The sequence below is a fragment of the Canis aureus genome, chromosome 1 (genome assembly GCF_053574225.1).
Source record: "Canis aureus isolate CA01 chromosome 1, VMU_Caureus_v.1.0, whole genome shotgun sequence".
In the NCBI taxonomy this organism is placed as follows: domain Eukaryota; kingdom Metazoa; phylum Chordata; class Mammalia; order Carnivora; family Canidae; genus Canis; species Canis aureus.
This window is the reverse complement of record NC_135611.1, coordinates 17,644,985-17,662,273: the sequence shown is the minus strand read 5'-3', so window position 1 is coordinate 17,662,273 and position 17,289 is coordinate 17,644,985. Positions and strand designations below refer to the sequence as shown.

General features: G+C 44.7%; 1 protein-coding gene across 7 annotated transcripts in view; it reads left to right on the top strand.

Annotated features, from left to right (window-relative positions):
* ZNF532 (zinc finger protein 532) overlaps window positions 1-17,289 on the top strand; it is a 106,212-nt gene that overhangs the window by 909 nt on the left and 88,014 nt on the right. For 5 of the 7 annotated variants that reach the window (XM_077891614.1, XM_077891605.1, XM_077891586.1 and 2 more), the window contains one exon: window positions 60-127. In XM_077891614.1, the coding sequence (XP_077747740.1) occupies window positions 60-127 (68 nt within the window). Of the gene's footprint in view, window positions 1-17; window positions 128-17,289 lie in introns of those variants that run through there. The other 2 variants (XM_077891569.1, XM_077891579.1) reach the window with 1 other exon arrangement.

The following is a 17,289-nucleotide window of genomic DNA, read 5'->3' as shown; positions in this document are numbered from 1 at the left end:
CTTTTTTTTCCTTGTAGGCCTGTTGACTGGGGCTGCTTTTAACCCTTTCATATTTGCAGAGAATGCAACCGTGTGACAGTAACTGAACATTGGGCCAAAGTCTTTCCAAAAGGTCAAGGTTCACAAGGTGAGAGATGATATTTTGAGCATGAATTTAAGTGTTTATTTGAAGATCCATGCAGAGACAGGCAGACAGTAGTGGCTTGGTACCCTGGAGATGGTTTTTGGGTTCAGAGTGGAGAAGAAAATACTCTTAATGTTATCCACATTTAATGGGATTAGAGTGACTTTATGATGGTGTTGCTATCAAGACAAAAATCAGAATGACTCCATTAACTCGCATGTGGCTGGTCCTTTAGAAGAGGCAGGCCTGGAAAGAGGCAAGTTTAGAGAATAGTAGGCACCAGGGCCTTGTGGAGAATGCACTTGTTTTGCATAAGACTGAGGCAGCACACATGTAGCATTATCCCGATGATGACAAAAAAAAAAAAAAAAAAAAAGGAAAAAAAAAAAGGAAGGACTTGGCCAAATCGAGGCAGCCTAGCCTCCTTTTTTTTAGGATTTGAGGCGTCTGAAGGTAGATCTGCCTTTTGTTCATTCATCACCTTCCTTTTTACCTTGCGCTCTGTGTTAACCTGAAAGGTTTTTCACTCCGAGTCAAGTGGTGGAATGGCTTTTATTGATTTTGGGGGCTGTTGACGGTGAGTTTGCCATTGGATTATTTGTGGCATACATTTTAATGTGGAATGCTAATGCAGTACCAGGAGGAAACCGGCTAGTCTGGCTTCATCTGTGAAAAGATGCCTGTTAACTCAGAGCTTTGTAGCAGGAGATGGTGGAAAATGTCTGATGCCTTAAGAGCTTGCAGTTAGATTCGAGCTGGCGTTTTCTGTGTACCCCCAAAGCCAGAGGTTTTCGAGGAGCAGAGAGAAGAAAGCAGTAATGAGTCTAACAAAGTGAAGAACAAAGGCTGTGAGCGCTTACAGGGGGAACACTGAACATTTTGCCTTGGGGTTCCTCGTGAAAAGAGCTGCAACTTCCCCAAACAGGAAGCCAGCAGCTCCAGAATCCTATCCAGTAGGATCTCAACAACAGAGAGAACTAGTTCTGTTGTCCTGGTTTGGTAGAAGGACAGTCAAGAGGAGCCCATAGAGGACAGGATTGAAAATACATTTGTCCCCTACTTTGAAGAGGGTATGTTGTTCCTCTTCTGATGTGCGCAGAGTAGAGCCTTTTCAGAGATGCCGAGGATCTTAGAATATGTTAAGTTGTGTGCTGGCAGTTGGTGGGCAGAGTGTCTGCAGTGAAGGGTGTCAAGTATGCAAGGGTTTTTATTGTTACGGATTTTTTTTTTTTCTTCATGGGATTGCAGAGCATCCAGTGTGAGATAAAACTGGCAAAAGGGAAACGAGTGCATGGTTAGCTCAGAATACTTTGTGTAGTATTTAATAAAGATAAATGTAATCTCGGCCCGATATACCAGTAAATAGCTCACACGATGGAACAAAATTCTTTACAAATCACTGTGCTAAAATTGGTTTTCAATTCTACATCATTTTCGACTGCCAGAGGTTCTGTGTCTGAGTGTGGTAGAAATCTGCTTGCATAGCAGATCGCAATCCACGTTGCATGATATGCTGCTCCTGCTTTTCTGGTGCCAACTAAAACTCAGATGGCTAATATGATAAACCTTAATTAGCTTAATACAATAAGCTGTTTTATAATTTAGTCCTTCACTCCTGTCTTTAGAAAGTCAGTGATTTTTAACTCTGACAGCTAACCCCTTGCAATGAATGTTTCTTGGTAGCATGTTTCAAGAGCCCTCTTTGTAAGGCATTGCATGTCACAGAATGTTCTGGTTTGCTCTCTCTGTGGTTTTTAGCTTTGTTACTCCCCCCCCGCCCCCCCCAAGGCTCCTGGAAAATCGCATTTGTTTTGCATTTCGGCCAGTCTTTCCAGCTGCAAGTGCTGTTTAAGCTTGGAGAGCTGGTTCTCCAGGGCTGCAATCAAGGAGCTCATCTGTGGGCCGAGGTTTGTCTCAGGTGGCGATCTCCTGCTGAGGTATAACAATGTAGCAGGCCCAGGTCTCTGGGCGGGGGAGACAAACCGACAGTTTTCTGGGCTTGGGAATGGGAATGGGAAGTGAGTGTGGAGAATGAGCAACAGCATTCTGCTTCCTGGAAGAGCCAGGAGAGAAACAGGGTGGCACCCACACTAGGGGCCGGGCCTGTGCCCTTGCTGTCACCGTCGCCATGCAGACTCGCCACACCTGGAGCCAGCCAGAGAGCGCCTGCGGCTGTCTCCAGGAATGACAGACCCGCCATCCCCTCTGCAGGAGGAATGTGTGGGTTTGGCTGAGGAGGATACTCTGGAAAGAGTGTCACTGGGTGTTGAACCTTTGTTTTCATCCCTTGCTTACTTAGAATTATTTTTTTCCGTGTTGAGAAACCTTAGAGCCGGGGCTTTTAGGACTCTTGGGCCTCCTGCCTGGTCCTGGAGGGGAGGCTTGTTTCCCCCCTCACCCCCCTACTTCTTTTCTCCTAAAGAGATTCCCCGCCCCACCCACCTTGACCTCTCTAAGGAAGGGTTTAGGAGGGAGGCAGCCAACATGTCGATGGTATTTCCTGCCTGTACCTTTGAAGAGGATGAGGTAGAGAATTGTCGCTCCTGTGCCCCTTCAGCTCTTCCCTTGAAATGCTTTCTTGGGTCTGTCTTCTGTTGGGTTTGAGTAACCTTCCTCCTGTCCTTGCTGAGCTCCATCTAGCTGTCCACGGCTGGAGAAGAGGTCGCCCTGATGTGGGACCGCAGGACAGATGCCAGTGCGAGGGAAACCGAAAGTATATGGAAAAGATTTGGGGTGGCTCCCTCCTCAGTCCCCCAACATCCCTTCCTAATCGGTACAGTAACCACATCCACGGTAAACATTAAGGAAACCTACACCTGTGTGTTCATTCTCTTCGAGGGATGATCTTTAACCAAGTCATGGTTAAATAATTAACTTTTTAAACTTTAAAACGGACTTACGGTAAAGTTTCCTCTGTGGTATATAGTTTTATGGGTTTGGACACAAGCGTAATGCTGTGCGTATCCACCACCACGGTCCACGGGGAATGGTTCCATCAACCCCACGACTTCCTGCCGTACATCGGTCGTCAGATACTTCCCACCCCAACCCCTGGCGACCACCGATCTGTTCTGGCCCCGTATTTGGTCTTCTCCAGAATGCCATGCAAACAGCTTCTTTCACTTAGCAGAGTATTTGAGACTCATCCATGATGTCGTGTCTATTTGTACGTGCTGCTTTTCCATTGTCAAGTTGTAGACCGCTATATGGACATACCACAGTTTGTTTATCCGCTCCCCAGGATCTGTGGGTTGTTTCCAGGTTTGGGTTGCGTTAGAATAAAGCTGCTGTAAACATTTGCATATAGGCTTTTGTCTGAACGGAAGTTTTTATGTCTCTTCCCTAAATATTTCGAGGTAGGGGCATGGCCGGGTCATATGGTAAGTATGCAAGAATTAGAAGTCTGAATGAAGACACATTGAGCTCTTCGCAGCTCATGAGAGAGCTCTGGCCTTGTCAGCTGCAGTGAAGACTTCCCCAGTACGAGATTGCAGGGAGCCTTATCTGAAGACACACGAGAGATGATTATGATAATAGACCACTCACTAACGGGATGACATGCTTTATAACCCAGAACTAATCGGAATTAGCCAAAAGTGGAAACAAAAAACTGCCAGTGGTAAAATATCCTTTATTTCCTACAGCAATTATTTTTAATCTCTTCAGAAACATTTGGCAGTTTAATTTTTACATTTGTCTTCAGGTTCAATACCATGCCAAACAATAACAGAATCACAGTTTTGGAAAGTCGTACCGAAGATCTTTGTTGAAATCTGAATTGCGTAAACAACGTATTATTGATTCTAATTTGTCTGAGTTTCTGACTGCCAAAATACGGGGTCGCTTTATTATTTGAAGTTACTGTTCAGGTTATATCCTTTTAAGGAAGTGGAAATATTTAAGCAAAAATCTAGGCAGTGAATTGGGGAGATTTGGGAAGCGTGATTTTTTTTTTCTTTTTTTAACTTCCCTTTTTTTTTTTTTTTTTTTTTAAGATTTTATTTATTCATGAGAGAGAGAGAGAGGCTTCATGCAAGGAGCCTGATGTGGGTCTCGATCCCAGGTCTCTAAGATCATGCCCTGGGCTGAAGGCAGCGCTAAACCTCTGAGCCATCCGGGCTACCCTCTTTTTTTTTTTTTTTTTTTTTAATTTCCAACATTTTTTAGAGGATAAAATAGCATTCAGGAATGGTAAGAACAAACAGACCCAAGGTTATGGTGCTGTGGACAGAGGAGAGCCCTAGAAGTGGGACTGATCTTAATTTGGGGATTATTTCATCCCTTTTAGAGGTACTGAATGTTTACTATGCACCAGACATTGTGCTAGGCGCTGGGAGTATGAGGGGTAAAAGAACCCAGAGAGAAAACTCTAGCAGGAAGTAGCCTAGGTATGCTATGTTAGGAATGTGAATGGGCCACCTAATGTCCAGTGTCAAGAGGGAGGAGCCCCTGAAGAGGTGGCTTCTGTGCTGAACTGGGAAAGACAAGAGTAGGTATAGCAGGCAAAGACTAGGGAAGGAGTACAAGAGTCGGATGGAGCAGTTTATGGAAAGGCACTGAACAAGCCTGGTGGTGTGAGCGGGGGTGGGAGGGTGGGGTGGAGAGTGGTTGAGTAGGAGATGACATTTGGAGGCAGGCAGGGGCCAGACTTCTGAAGGTCGTTCTGACAGTGCATTCCAAGTGGGAACTTCCTCATGTGGGCGGTATTAGCAGAAAGCTGGTCTCGAGGCAGTGTCCGAGGCTGGAATGGAGACACTCTAGGCTGGAGGCAGGGAGGTCAAATGAGGTTACCACCACAGCAGATCCAGGAGAGAGGAGAACCTGACCCGAGGCGATAACAGTGGGATGGGGCAGTAGATGGGGGAGGTGTGTGTACCCGATGAGAAGGTGGGCCCTTCTGGAGAGGGAGGAGCAGAGGATGGCACCAGGTTTGCTCCTTGAGGCTCCTTGCTACTGGTGGCTTTTGCCTGTGAGCTGCTGTGTTTAGCAGGCAGGATAGATTTGGAGGGTGGATGTGAAGGGGCTTGATACAGTGAGTTCAAGTTGGGTTGAGTTGTCCATAGAGATGCCCTTCCTCACCAGGATCTCTTTGGGCTGGACTGGACTGGGATGAATTGGCCTAGAACAGAGATGATAGAGAAGAAAGATGTAGAAAAGGATGAGTTTGAGGTTCCATAAGATAGGAAGCTTTGTATAGTCAAAGCCTGAAAGAAGGAGGAGCTGAGGAACTTACTAAATGATGCATGCTTTGGAAAATTGGAGGGTAAAGCATTTCCAGAGAGGCAGAAAGTAATCGCAGTAGCTGACTTCTGCAGATACTGCAGCCTGTCTGGTGGGCCTTCGCGCTTGTTGTCTCATGTGATACGGAAACAGTGAGAGGAGCTGGGTGCCTTTATTCCTTCCCGTGGTGTAGGTGGGAAACAGATGAAGACCTTGGCCAAGGCCCGCCATCTCAAAGGAGACTAGAGGCAGAATTTGAAGCCTGTTCCTCACCACTAGGCCGTTCTGCTTTGGGGACCAGAATTGGTGGGGATGAGGAAACCATGAAAGGTGTTTAAGGGTATGGAGGCTAGGAGGTGGAGCCTGAGAGAGGGCATGGGTAGGTGCTAGACAGACACTGATGAGGTTCACATTAGAGATTGTGGTTTATGATGACTGAGGTGAGAACATGAAATGGAGAAGTTTGGGACACAGTCGAGGTTCCCTTGTAATTAGCTCTGTTTTCTCCATTGACCTCACTCATGGAGAGAGGACAGTATGTACATCAGAGATGGTGCAAGAAATAGTGGTTGAAAAAAGTACAGTTTTACTGGGCACTATAGGGTGAAGATACAAATTGGAAGGGAGAAGGAACAGAGAGGTTTTTGTTGTTATTTGTTCTTTGAAAAGGATAAATTCAAAGTAGTGCCGAGAAGAATCTTTTGTTCAATAATAAACACAGTTAAAGAATTCCTTGAATCATCTTCTGCAGACAGGAAGTTCTGAATTTTTCCTCTTTTAGAATGAGAGGGCGAGAGCAAATCCTACTTGATCTAAATCTGGAGACTGAAATAAGTAATTTTTAGACAGACTCACAGTGGCCTTTTTAGCTGTTCTGTCGTCCCTCCTAAGTAGCCCTTGGTCGGTGGTCGTTAGGGACAGGAAATGCAGGTTTTTTGGTAATGTTTTCAGTGAGGTCTCAGTACAACTTTACGTAATTAGAGATTCCAGGCATCTTGCAGGACATAGAGAGGCCTGAAGATAAAATCAAGGTGTAGTTCTTGAATGTTTTCTCAACCTAGCCTTTTCTTTTTGGGACACAAAACTCTTATTTTCCAAAGGCTGACTCATTGGTCTCATTATGGGTATTGATTTTGATAATTTGCCTCTGTGAGGAGCAGATTCTTTCTAGGGATCTGAATCGTAATTAGATGGTTGAAAAACGTACCAAGTCAGAAAATTCAAAGCCCTCTGGGTTTTTTTTGGTTGGTTTGTTTTTGCATTTGTTTTTAAAGATCCCTGAGCTGGAAATAGTTCAAATATTTACACTTACCTCCTCGTTTTCTGGAGTGAGCCCAAATTGGGCAGAGGGGAAGGGTCAGTAGGTGGAACTAGAACCCAGCACCCTGGACTCCCAGTCTAAGATAGCTTGCGTCATTACTGTCTCTCTGCCTTCCAGCGCTTATTATGTGTTGGGTGGTGTATGAGCCAGCTCAGAAGTTACAGTCCTTACATCATGCGAACCACACAGGTACTCATTGGTAAGCTGGTCTTTAGCAGTTTTGCTGATTTAACATAGCAAGAGTGGAAGAGGTAGTTTGAGGTCTTTAGTTTGAGAAGTGATCATGTCTCGTGTTCTAGTTAAATCTGGGGGCTCAGCCACGGAGATCTTCAGTGGCCTTTGCCTGGCTCTCAGTGCCCTACACCTGTCTGCCGAGCCCTTGATGACCTCAAGCTGCATCCTGCCACCGTGGGACCTTGAGCGAGTTCCTTAAGTTTTTAGGCCATACTTTTCTTGAGGGTTGTTAATGAAGATTAAGTGCATATAAAGTGCTTAGCAGAGTGCCTGGTACATGGTAAGTCCTTCCTCAAATTTTAGGTATTCTGTGTTCCTCAGCTTCCCTGGATTAGGGGAAGGGCCTTTGCTCTGACATTCTTTTTTCAGCTTGGAGGGTGTTGTTTCTTCTGTCCTGCCTTTTACCTAGTTTATAAGTAACTTTGTTTTGGCCCATGAAAAGACACAGTGTGTCTTCTGCGTTGTCTGTGAGGTCTTCAGTGATAGCTGCCCTATATCTGGTTTAAAGTGGGGGAATAGAGGCAAGAAGGTAGTGTCCTTGTTCTCACTGGGCTGTACGTTTATTTGTAGTTGGAACATGTTGGGTAAATTTTGTCAGTAAGGTCTCCTACTTCAACTGTCTTTGTTTCCAGAAAAATCCACCCTAGTCAGTGATGGTTATAGTCTAGTTGATGTAATTTATGTTAACCAGAGTTACAAAGCAACAAAACTTGATTGTGAAAATATGGCAGGTTAGCCCCCACCTCTGTTCCATCCCTTTTTCCCATGACACTTTGCTTTCTACATTGCTTGACAGCGACCAGATATTCATTATCTTGCACCGTGGGATTTGGTGGTGATAGAAGATTGAGTGTAGAAGGAATCGATGGGTAATATTTTCATGTCTAAAACTTCTCTGTCAGTATAGTGGGTGCTAGCCTCATACTGCTGCTAAGTGCTTGCAGTGTGGCTAGTCCTAACTGGGATGAGCTGTAAGCATAGACTATATACCAGGTTTTGAAAACTTAACACCAAAGGATAAAAAAAAGAATGTAAAATATTTCACTAATACTTTTTCATGTTGATTATGTGTTGAAATGAGGCTATTTTAGTTGAATAAAATATATTACTAAATTAAAATTAAAATTTTATCCCCCCCCCCTTTTTAAGTGTGACTTAGAAAACTTAAAACTATATATGTGGCTTTCATTCTTTTTCTGTTGGACAGAGCTGGTCTGGAATGTTGGATGGACATCTAAAGAAATTTAGCAGTGAAATTTCCCTGGTGCCCTAATGTGTTCATGTTCATTGATGTTGAGTTCCCCTTTTGGCTGGAAAAGATAGTGTGAAAATGATGCAATGTCTTCTGGTTACAGAAATTTGTGTTCCCTTGGTTTGGACTTCTTTTGTCTCCCAGATATTCGTAGTTTATCTCTCTGCATTACTGGATCTAGACAGCCATGCCAGGCTGGTGTCTGCTTCTGAATGGAGAGGGAACCAGTGTTTATCCCAAGTTTACCGTGTGTTAGATGCTTACACTTAACGTCCCCTGTGAAGTATAATTAACATTTCTGGGGGCACCTTGGGTGGCTCAGTTGGTTAAACATCTGCCTTCGACTCAGGTCATGATCCTGGGATTGAGCCCCATGTTGGGCTCCCTGCTCAGCAGGGAGTCACCTTCTCTCTCTCCCCCTGCTCCTGCTCTCTCTTTCTCAAATAAATAAATAAAATCTTAAAAAAAAAAAATCTCTGGTGAGACTCCAGAGACTGGCCCAAGGTGGTACCACTAGTGAGTGAGTGGCCTTGGATTTGGACCAGGGATGAGCTGGCTCTGAAGTCATACCACTTTTCCAAATAACAGTACCTGCTTGGTGCTGGTGTCTTGGACCTCTTGCTCAGAGTCCCTGGGTACCCTCATTTAGATAGCATTTCTCACACTTTAATTTGCATGCAAATCACCTTGGGATTTGTTAGATGATGCAGATAATGATGCAGTTGGACTGAGTGGGCCCAAGATTCTGCATATCTAACTAGCTCACAGGTCATGGTCATCTGCTGGTCCCTGGACTACACGTTGGGTAGCAAGACTCTCCTCTGTTTCCCTTGGTTTTGGACCTGCTTCCTTTGCTTCCAGAGTGATCTGATTCTCCAGAACTTGCATGACTCTGCAGGGGCTCACCCTGTCTTTGTATATGATACCAGTGAGTACAAATGGTGTCAGAACTGGTTTTTGGTCATAGGTGCTGAGACTGGCATGATTTCCACGTATACATGATCTGACCAGATCAGTTTATTCCTGTTCGTACATAACTGCATCATTTCTTTATTATCTTAACTCCTTGACACCTGTGGTCTGATAAAACAGAAGATAATTTTAATATTGAGATATGTGGCAGAGGTATTTATGTTCAGTCTTTGTGATGAAGACTGGCCTTAAATTGACACTTGAGGGTGACTGTGCCATGTTTGGTTCAGAGTATCTGATGAGAGAGGAGGACTCAGCAGTTGGCCTGCCACTATTTCTGCTTTTGTGCCTGACAAGGAATCGAGGTGACTTGTGACTTTTCCTTAGAATAGGAGTTATGGTGAGCCACCTCACGCAGAAGTGTTGAAGGATGGTTGTTCATCAACACCACCTGCTTCTCCGGCACATGATAAAGACAACCACCCTGGAGTCCTTGGATCAGGAGGTCTTGTGGGAAGCTCTTGATCTTTGGCCAGACAAGGAATTGAGTTTCAGGAGCTAGCTTTTGGTGTATTATGTGTTTGAACTATAAGAGACTGCAAATTTTTTTTTTTAAAGATTTTATTTATTTATTCACGAGAGACACAGAGGGAGAGAGAGAAGCAGAGACACAGGCAGAGGGAGAAGCAGGCTCCGTGCAGGGAGCCCAATGCGACTCGATCCTGGGACTCCGGGACCATACCCTGAGCTAAAGGCAGATGCTCAACCAATGAGCCACCCAGGTGTCCTGAGACTGCAAAACTTGAGTGTATTTTTAATTTAAAAGTTTTTTTTAAACATTAAAAAATTTTCAATCTCTAAATAATTATTTTTTTGAGAGAGAGCACACGAGCAGGGAAAGGGGCAAAAGGAGAGTCCTCAAACAGACTCCTTGCAGAGTAGAGAGCCTGACATGGGGCTCGATCCCAGGACCCTGAGATCATGACCTGAGCTGAGATCAGGAGCTGGGCATTCAACTGACTGAGCCGCCCAGGTGCCCTGTAATTTTTTAAATAAAAAAAAAATTAAGTAATCTCTACACCCAATGTGGGGCCTGAACTCATAACCCTGAGATCAAGAGTTGCATGTTCTTCATACTGAGCCACCCCAGGTGCCCCCAGGGTATTTTTTAGACTTGGGGATATGCACTGATTAGATAAACGAATGATAAAATGATGTGTGTTACTCGAGCTAGCTTACCATCCCTATCTCTATAAGAAAACTCCATTTCACAGGAATTCTAGTTGAATCTCAGATCTTATTGGAAATCTGGACTCCGAGTTCTATGATATACGAATCTGGCACACCGAATAGGATTTTTAGTTGTTGGCTGAATCTGTCGGCTCCCCGTTTGGCGAAGAATCCTGTGCCTGGTGTGGTGGGGGTGTCTCCCTGGCCTGTGAGCGCAGCTGCTGAGGAATCACAGATTGCTGGCAGCGGGGAATGGGGTGGAGTTGGAGGAATAGCAGAAATGCCGGGTGTTCAGGATGGGCAAGGCCGTGGGGCCAGCCTTGAAGAGAGGGGTTGGCACTGTGGAAGTTCATCTGAGTTGGGGGTGAGGTTGGAATGCAGTCCAGAGCCTTCCTGGAGCATGAAACGTGTCAGGATAAGTTCGGAGTCAAAAATTAGATAGAGGGCAGCCTGGGTGGCTCGGCGGTTTAGTGCCGCCTTCAGCTCAGGGCCTGATCCTTGGAGACCCAGGATCGAGTGCCACATCAGGCTCCCTGCATGGAGCCTGCTTCTCCCTCTGCCTGTGTCTCTGCCTCTCTCTCTCTCTCTCTCTCTGTCTCTCTGTGTGTCTCTCATGAATAAATAAATAAAATCTTAAAAAAAAAAAAGATTAGATAGACGCTTAGAGGATGTCAGAAGGCAAAGCAAAAATGGATGGTCACATGTCTAAGGATCATGCAAGAACCAGCAGAAAAAGTGGGTCTGTAAAAGTACAGGCCAGCAGCAGTCAGGTGGTAGGAACTGTGTGTGCTCATGGGGAAGGCCATGGGGTGATTGTGGGGTGCATGAGCAGGTGACCCAGTGAGGGTAGTGTGAGCTACCAGTGCCGGTGATCACTGGGTAGAGCTGAATCAGAACCGACCTCACACGGCAGCCTTCATGTGATGCGGTGAGTGAGGACGCTTGTTGCTCAGGAGGCCGAAGTTAGGAGAATGGATTGGGACGACAGTAACTCTTTATACACAAGACTCGCATGGAAAGGCATGAGAAAACATGCCAGACTGTTTGGAGTTTATGTAACCTCACAGGACACGTGATCAAGACATCACATTTCAAACTAACACCAGAAGAAAAGGAGCTGATTATAAGGCCATGGCTGCTGCCAGGAGGAGGTCCCGTGTCTTCTTGTGCTAAGATTACTCTGCATTCTTTTCGGGGCCACATATTCTCTGCTGTCTCTCTGTGTCTCTTCCTTGGTAGAACTAACTGCATTGCGTTCTCTTTCTGGTGTGCTTGACAAATGTGGCTGTCCCACAGCCCCTGTGTCTCCACGTCTTCATCAAAACTACTAGTAACACTGCCCGTATTTCTCAGGCCCCTTCTGATTCTTCAGGCCACAAGCTAATTGGTCCAGGTCTAATCAGGTGTAGCTTGGAGGGCAGGGTTGCTGCTAACCCTAAATGGGTGGTAGTTTTCATTGGGCTAATGAGACACCCCCAAGGGTTGGTCTTATTTTATGGCTGAGAAATTTGAGGCTAAGCTGTTGGGAGTTGGCATGCATACCTGGGTCTTTCTGACCCCAATTTTGCACCCTTTATCACTCTTCAGTATAGTAGCTAAGGCGTACGAGCTGGAATCTTTGTCAGTTTCTTGTTTACTCAAAATCACAAAAAACAATGATGTTTAGCTTTCAGCATTTGCTCCGTAAATGTATAGCAGCAGCCGTTGTCTGAGTTAAGCATCAGACTGAGACGCTGGAGGTAGGAAATTTGGGTAAATGGCTGGAGGAATTGTTCAAGGCTAATGTTTAGGGTCTCATGGGTACATAGATGTATATTTGAGGCCTCTCCTAGGTAGGGGTGTGAGTACGTGCGTGCGTGCACGTATGCGTGTGCACACGTTTGGGGCCCCTCATAGGTAATATCTGTTTGGCAAATCTGGTTTATCGGGCCAATGTTAATTTTGGGAAAGATGAAACACACAGTTTAGCACTTGAGTAGTAATAATTAGGCTTTGATTGTTTTGATTTAGGTGATTCATAGAATTGTGAAACATTTCTGTTCCTCCCGTCTGAAGCGTTAGGACATTGTCAAACTCCGCTGGAATTTCACATGTACCTCTAACCTCTTTGGTTACACGGTGCTCTTAATTCAGGTCATTGAGGATAGGAAACATTTGTTCTACGCCTGTTGTGCTTCTCACAAGACCTTGTGAGGCTGCCTATCTGCAAGAGGCACTTAAGGATGCTCATTATATCGCAGGTAGTGGTTGGGAATTCTAATGGCATCAATCTTATTATCCTCTATCTGAGAGCACTGGAGTTGTGGCTTCATTCCTTCTAGGACTTTCTCTATGCTAGACTCTCGCAGACCTTGTTTTGATGTTATGATAACTCAAAGTAATTAGTACTTAACCATATTCCAGATATTCCAGATAGGAATAAGTGCCTACCTGGATTTTTTTTTTTTTAAGATTTTACTTATTTATTTATTTTTTTAAGATTTTACTTATTTATTTATTTTAGACAGAGAGAGAGAGAGAGTGAGTGAGTAGAGTGGAGAGGAGCAGACTCCACACTGAGGACAGAGCCTAACATGGGGCTCGATCTCACAACCCTGAGATCGTGGCCTGAGCCGAAACCAAGAGTCAGACGTTCAGTCGACTGAGCCACCCAGGCTCCCCTGGACTCTTTTATTTAACCTTCACAGTAACTGTGAAGTGGATCTTATTTTTTTCCGTTTTACACATGAGAAAACAGAAGCTTGAAGAGGTTAAGTAACTTGCCCAGAATCTTGTAACTTGTAAAGGGAAGAGCCAGGACTTGCTCTAATTTGTCTAACTCCAAAGCCCGTGCTTTTAACCACTGCAGCATACTGTGGTTTATAGGTGTCATTTCTACAGCCAGTCGGTGGCAGGCTCAAATATCTTTGAGGTTCAAAGCCACTGCTTCTGGGTCAACCAGTATTTCTCCTGTTGTCAAGATCCATGAGGTATTTCTGGCTCGCTCCACGACACTGATGTGGCTCTGGCTACTGCAAGTAGGTAAACATTGAGAGATACCTTGCTCCCTTGCCTTAAATTTTCTTCCTTGACCACATCTATGTGTACCTCCTTGAGTGCCTGTGCATCCTACAACACAGATAGCCTCCTTTTGGCAGTAATTGTAGACCCAGCTGAACGAGGTTTTGATCATCACTTCTGTGGCGTTAAAGTTAAGGCAGAGCCCCTTTAGAATTACCTTTTTATTCTTCCTTCGTATTTGAAGATGTGTTCCCTTGCTTTCTCTTGAGTTGTCTTGGGGTTGATGTGGAGGTGCCTGCGGAGTAGAGCTACCTGGAGAAACACAGACTTAAAAGTCGTTCTGGGAAAATGGACCAGAAGCATCTCCCCCACACTCCACTCCAGAACATGTTCCCTTTTGGTCCTACCATCTCCCAGGGAGAACAGTTGCTTATGCCTTGTTTCCAACGTGTCCCCAAGATGGCTCGCTCAAAAGCTTATGGCCTCCAGTACTCTTGGGTGATGCTCCCAGCTTGGGTCCCCAGAGTGAAGATTCTTCTCACTGGGCGTTCACAGCAGCACTTGAAAGTTCAGGGAAGAAAGCTGTGTGTGCGTGTGTCTGTGTGAAGCACACATGTGTTTAACGCAGCTTTTCCCACATTCCTGGACTGTGTAATCCCTTCTTTCTGGTGGAACATTCCTGGGTGAACATCCTTCCCGCTGTCAGTTGTCACTGATGAACTTAGTGAAAAATGGGAGGGCCTTGAGAGGAGTTAGGGCAAGAGCTTCCTCCGATCTCTTCCTTTTAATATAATGATTGGTGAAACGATGTGATTCATACTGTGTTTTTCTGCTTTCTCTCTACTCCAGGAAGAGAATTTGTGAGCGAGTTTATTTGTAAAGTCAACAGCCAGTAGGCCTGCTGCGAGTGATAACTTCGGGGCGATGCTCTCTTAGTTGTATGGCGTAGTACCTTTCATAATTCCAAACACGTTTTAAGTGAAACTGGTGTCTGGTGAAAGTCGTTTGATGCTCAAGTGAGGGCCTCACTCTGGAACGTGAGAGCAGTTGTGATAAGGAGGCAGGGAGCTTTTTGTGCACGCCCTTCCTCAGCTGGTGGAGAGGAAGGGGGCCTGGGTGAGCTGAGCTGAGCCAGAGCAGTGACCTGCCACCATCCCCACCTAGAAGTCTGGTGTGGATGACCTGGGGGATGGGAGGAAGGCAGGTTTATGGTGACTTTAAGAGGATTAGATCTTGGTGCGAGCAGGACAGGGTCATGAAGGGAAAATCTCTTGTTTACTTGGAGCCAGATTTTTCAATTTTAGCGCTACAGACATTTGGGGATTCACAGTGCTGTGTTGTGGGACTGCCCTGTGCTTTGCAGGATGTTTGGCAGCATCCCTGATACCGAGCGCGCACCCCTCACCCCCTGCCAAATTGTGATAACCAAGAATCTCAGGACCTCGCTAGAGATCAGTGTTGGCGGTGGAGGAGAAGGGGCGAAATCACCCCACTTGAGAACCATGGACTTTTGCCTTAGAGCCGGAGCAATACTTCAGAACTTCGGGTAGTTAAGAATTCCAAAGACCTCCAAGGGAAGCAAGCAAGCATTTGAAACTGTACAAATCCCCCGAGAAGTGCATGATAACCTCGAGCTACTGGTTTTCTCTTCCGTATTGTCTAGTGCTAGAGGCCTCAAAAACATTTGCAAATATTTTAAATTTAGTATTTAAGATCAGAAAAAAATTGCTGGTAAGATGAGTAAGAAACCACAGAAAACGGACCTGCTGGTTTGATTGTAGCATTTCAGGGACAAAGGGTTCCATGCAGGATTTAGGGTTTATATGTGAAAACGGAGAAGGCTTATTCAGGTGACAAAGGGAAATTACTTTGAAGTTCTCCATTGTATACCCAAACTATCAATTCTGATTTAGAAAATCTATACTTTGCTTCAAGATAGAATTTGCTGAGATGCTGCTAAAAAATGTGGTATTTATAAGATGCCAGAGGAATGCTAAAGCTTTTATGGGTTTTTCTCTTGAACGAGGAATCCTTTGTTTTAGCGCTTAAATGGGCAGGTGATTTCTTAAGTTTGATATACTGGAATTCACCAAACATGTTTCATTTAAAAAAAAAAAAAAAGGTGCTTTACATCTAACTAGTAGTGAAGAAATTTACGATTTTTTTCCCTTACTTTGTCACGAAACTATTTGAGCAGAGGCTGTAATGAACTTTCCTGAAGCTTATTGATGGTGACCGGTTTAGCCTAGACCCTTTCAGTATTTCTGTAAACTCATTGATGAATTAGTAAATCGTCAGCACCAGGGTCTTTTAGTTAAAAGAACATAAATCCCGTGGGAAATGGGGTTATAGCAAAAGTACCTTTCACAGAACTTACCAAGATTGATAACTTGATCCCAAAGTTCACAGGAAATAGAAACTTGCATCCATTTCCCTGTAGGTATGAGATTTTGAAAATGCACACCTAGCCTGGCGGATGAACTTTGAAAAATATTTCCCCCCTGCCTTCCTATCCCCTGCTCTTTCTGGATTTGAGTGTCAGAGTGTTTGGTGTGCATCCTACACCTTTCTGTGAACTTGACATATCTATTCATTTTACATTTCTGTATGTATGTATACATTTCTGTATGAAAAATAAAATGCAGTATGCTTTTTTTTTTTTTTAGTTTTATTGTAATTTAGATACTGTTTTATGACCTGATTTTCCCCCCCTACTAAATGGTGTATCTTGATTGTTCTGCATCAGTACCTATGACACATCTACCTTGCTTTTTTTTTTTTTGTTTAAGATTTATTTATTTACTATAGAGAGAGAGCAAGAGCGAAATATTTTTCGAAGTGAGGGAGGGGTTGAGGGAGAGAGTCTTCAAGTGAATGCCCCACTTAGCCCAGAGCCCAGCTTGGGGCTGGATCCCACGACTGGTGAGATCATAAGCTGAGGCTGAAACCGAGAGTCATAGGCTCAACTGACTGGGCCACCCAGGTGCTCCGCATCTACCTGACTTTAATGACTGCATAATTTTCCATAATAAAGAATATATTATAAATAATGTGAATGTATTTAACGCTATTGAACTCCGTACTTGAAAATGGTTAGTATGGTAAGTTTCACATTATATGTATTTTACCGCAGTTTTCTTAAGAGGACATACCGCAGTTGATTTAATCATTTCCCTGCTGATGGACATTTACATTTTTTCCAGAGTTTTGCTTCACCATACATTTTTTAGACTGACACCTCCCATTTGGGGAGATATATTTTTTTTGGTTTAAATCATGCTCCCCGCCCCCCCCCCCGGGGGGGGGGGCAGCCTGGGTGGCTCAGTGGTTTAGCACCGCCTGCGCCTGCAGCCCAGGGCGTGATCCTGGATTCCCGGGATCGAGTCCCATCAGGATCCCTGAATGGAGCCTGCTTCTCCCTCTGCCTGTGTCTCTGCCTCTCTCTCTCTCTCAATCTCTATCTCTCATGAATAAATAAATAAACTCTTAAAATAAAGCATTGCCCCATGTGCCATAAGATCAATGACATGTCATCCAGAGATAGGAAATAGGATCCTTGCCCTTTTTTCTTTGGGGGGTAAAAAGAAAGGATAAGAGCAGTTTTTGTTTTCTTCCTTCTTTCTGAACTTTAAGGATTTATTGGCTGTGTGAGCGCTGCTGGGAGAGTGAGAATCCCATGGTAATCTCCTTAGCTGAAGGTTCTCTTTCATTATTCGCTAGCTCAGTGGGTGTCTGTCTGGGCAAGCCCTTGCCCCAAGCACCTTTTTATTGTCATACACTAGATATCTGCAGAGACGTCAGGTGGATTACCTGGTTTCCAGAGGGATTCCTGGAGGTGAAATGAAGGACAGCCCTGGGGAGGACGTTTCTATAGGCAGGTTTGGCTAGCCCGGCAGCCTGGGTTGTGCGGCCTGAGAACTGAGCTCACTGTTCAGGTCCCAGCAGTGGTTTGGTATTCAGCACACTCTTACTTCTGTGCTGGAGTTTTTCAAGCCA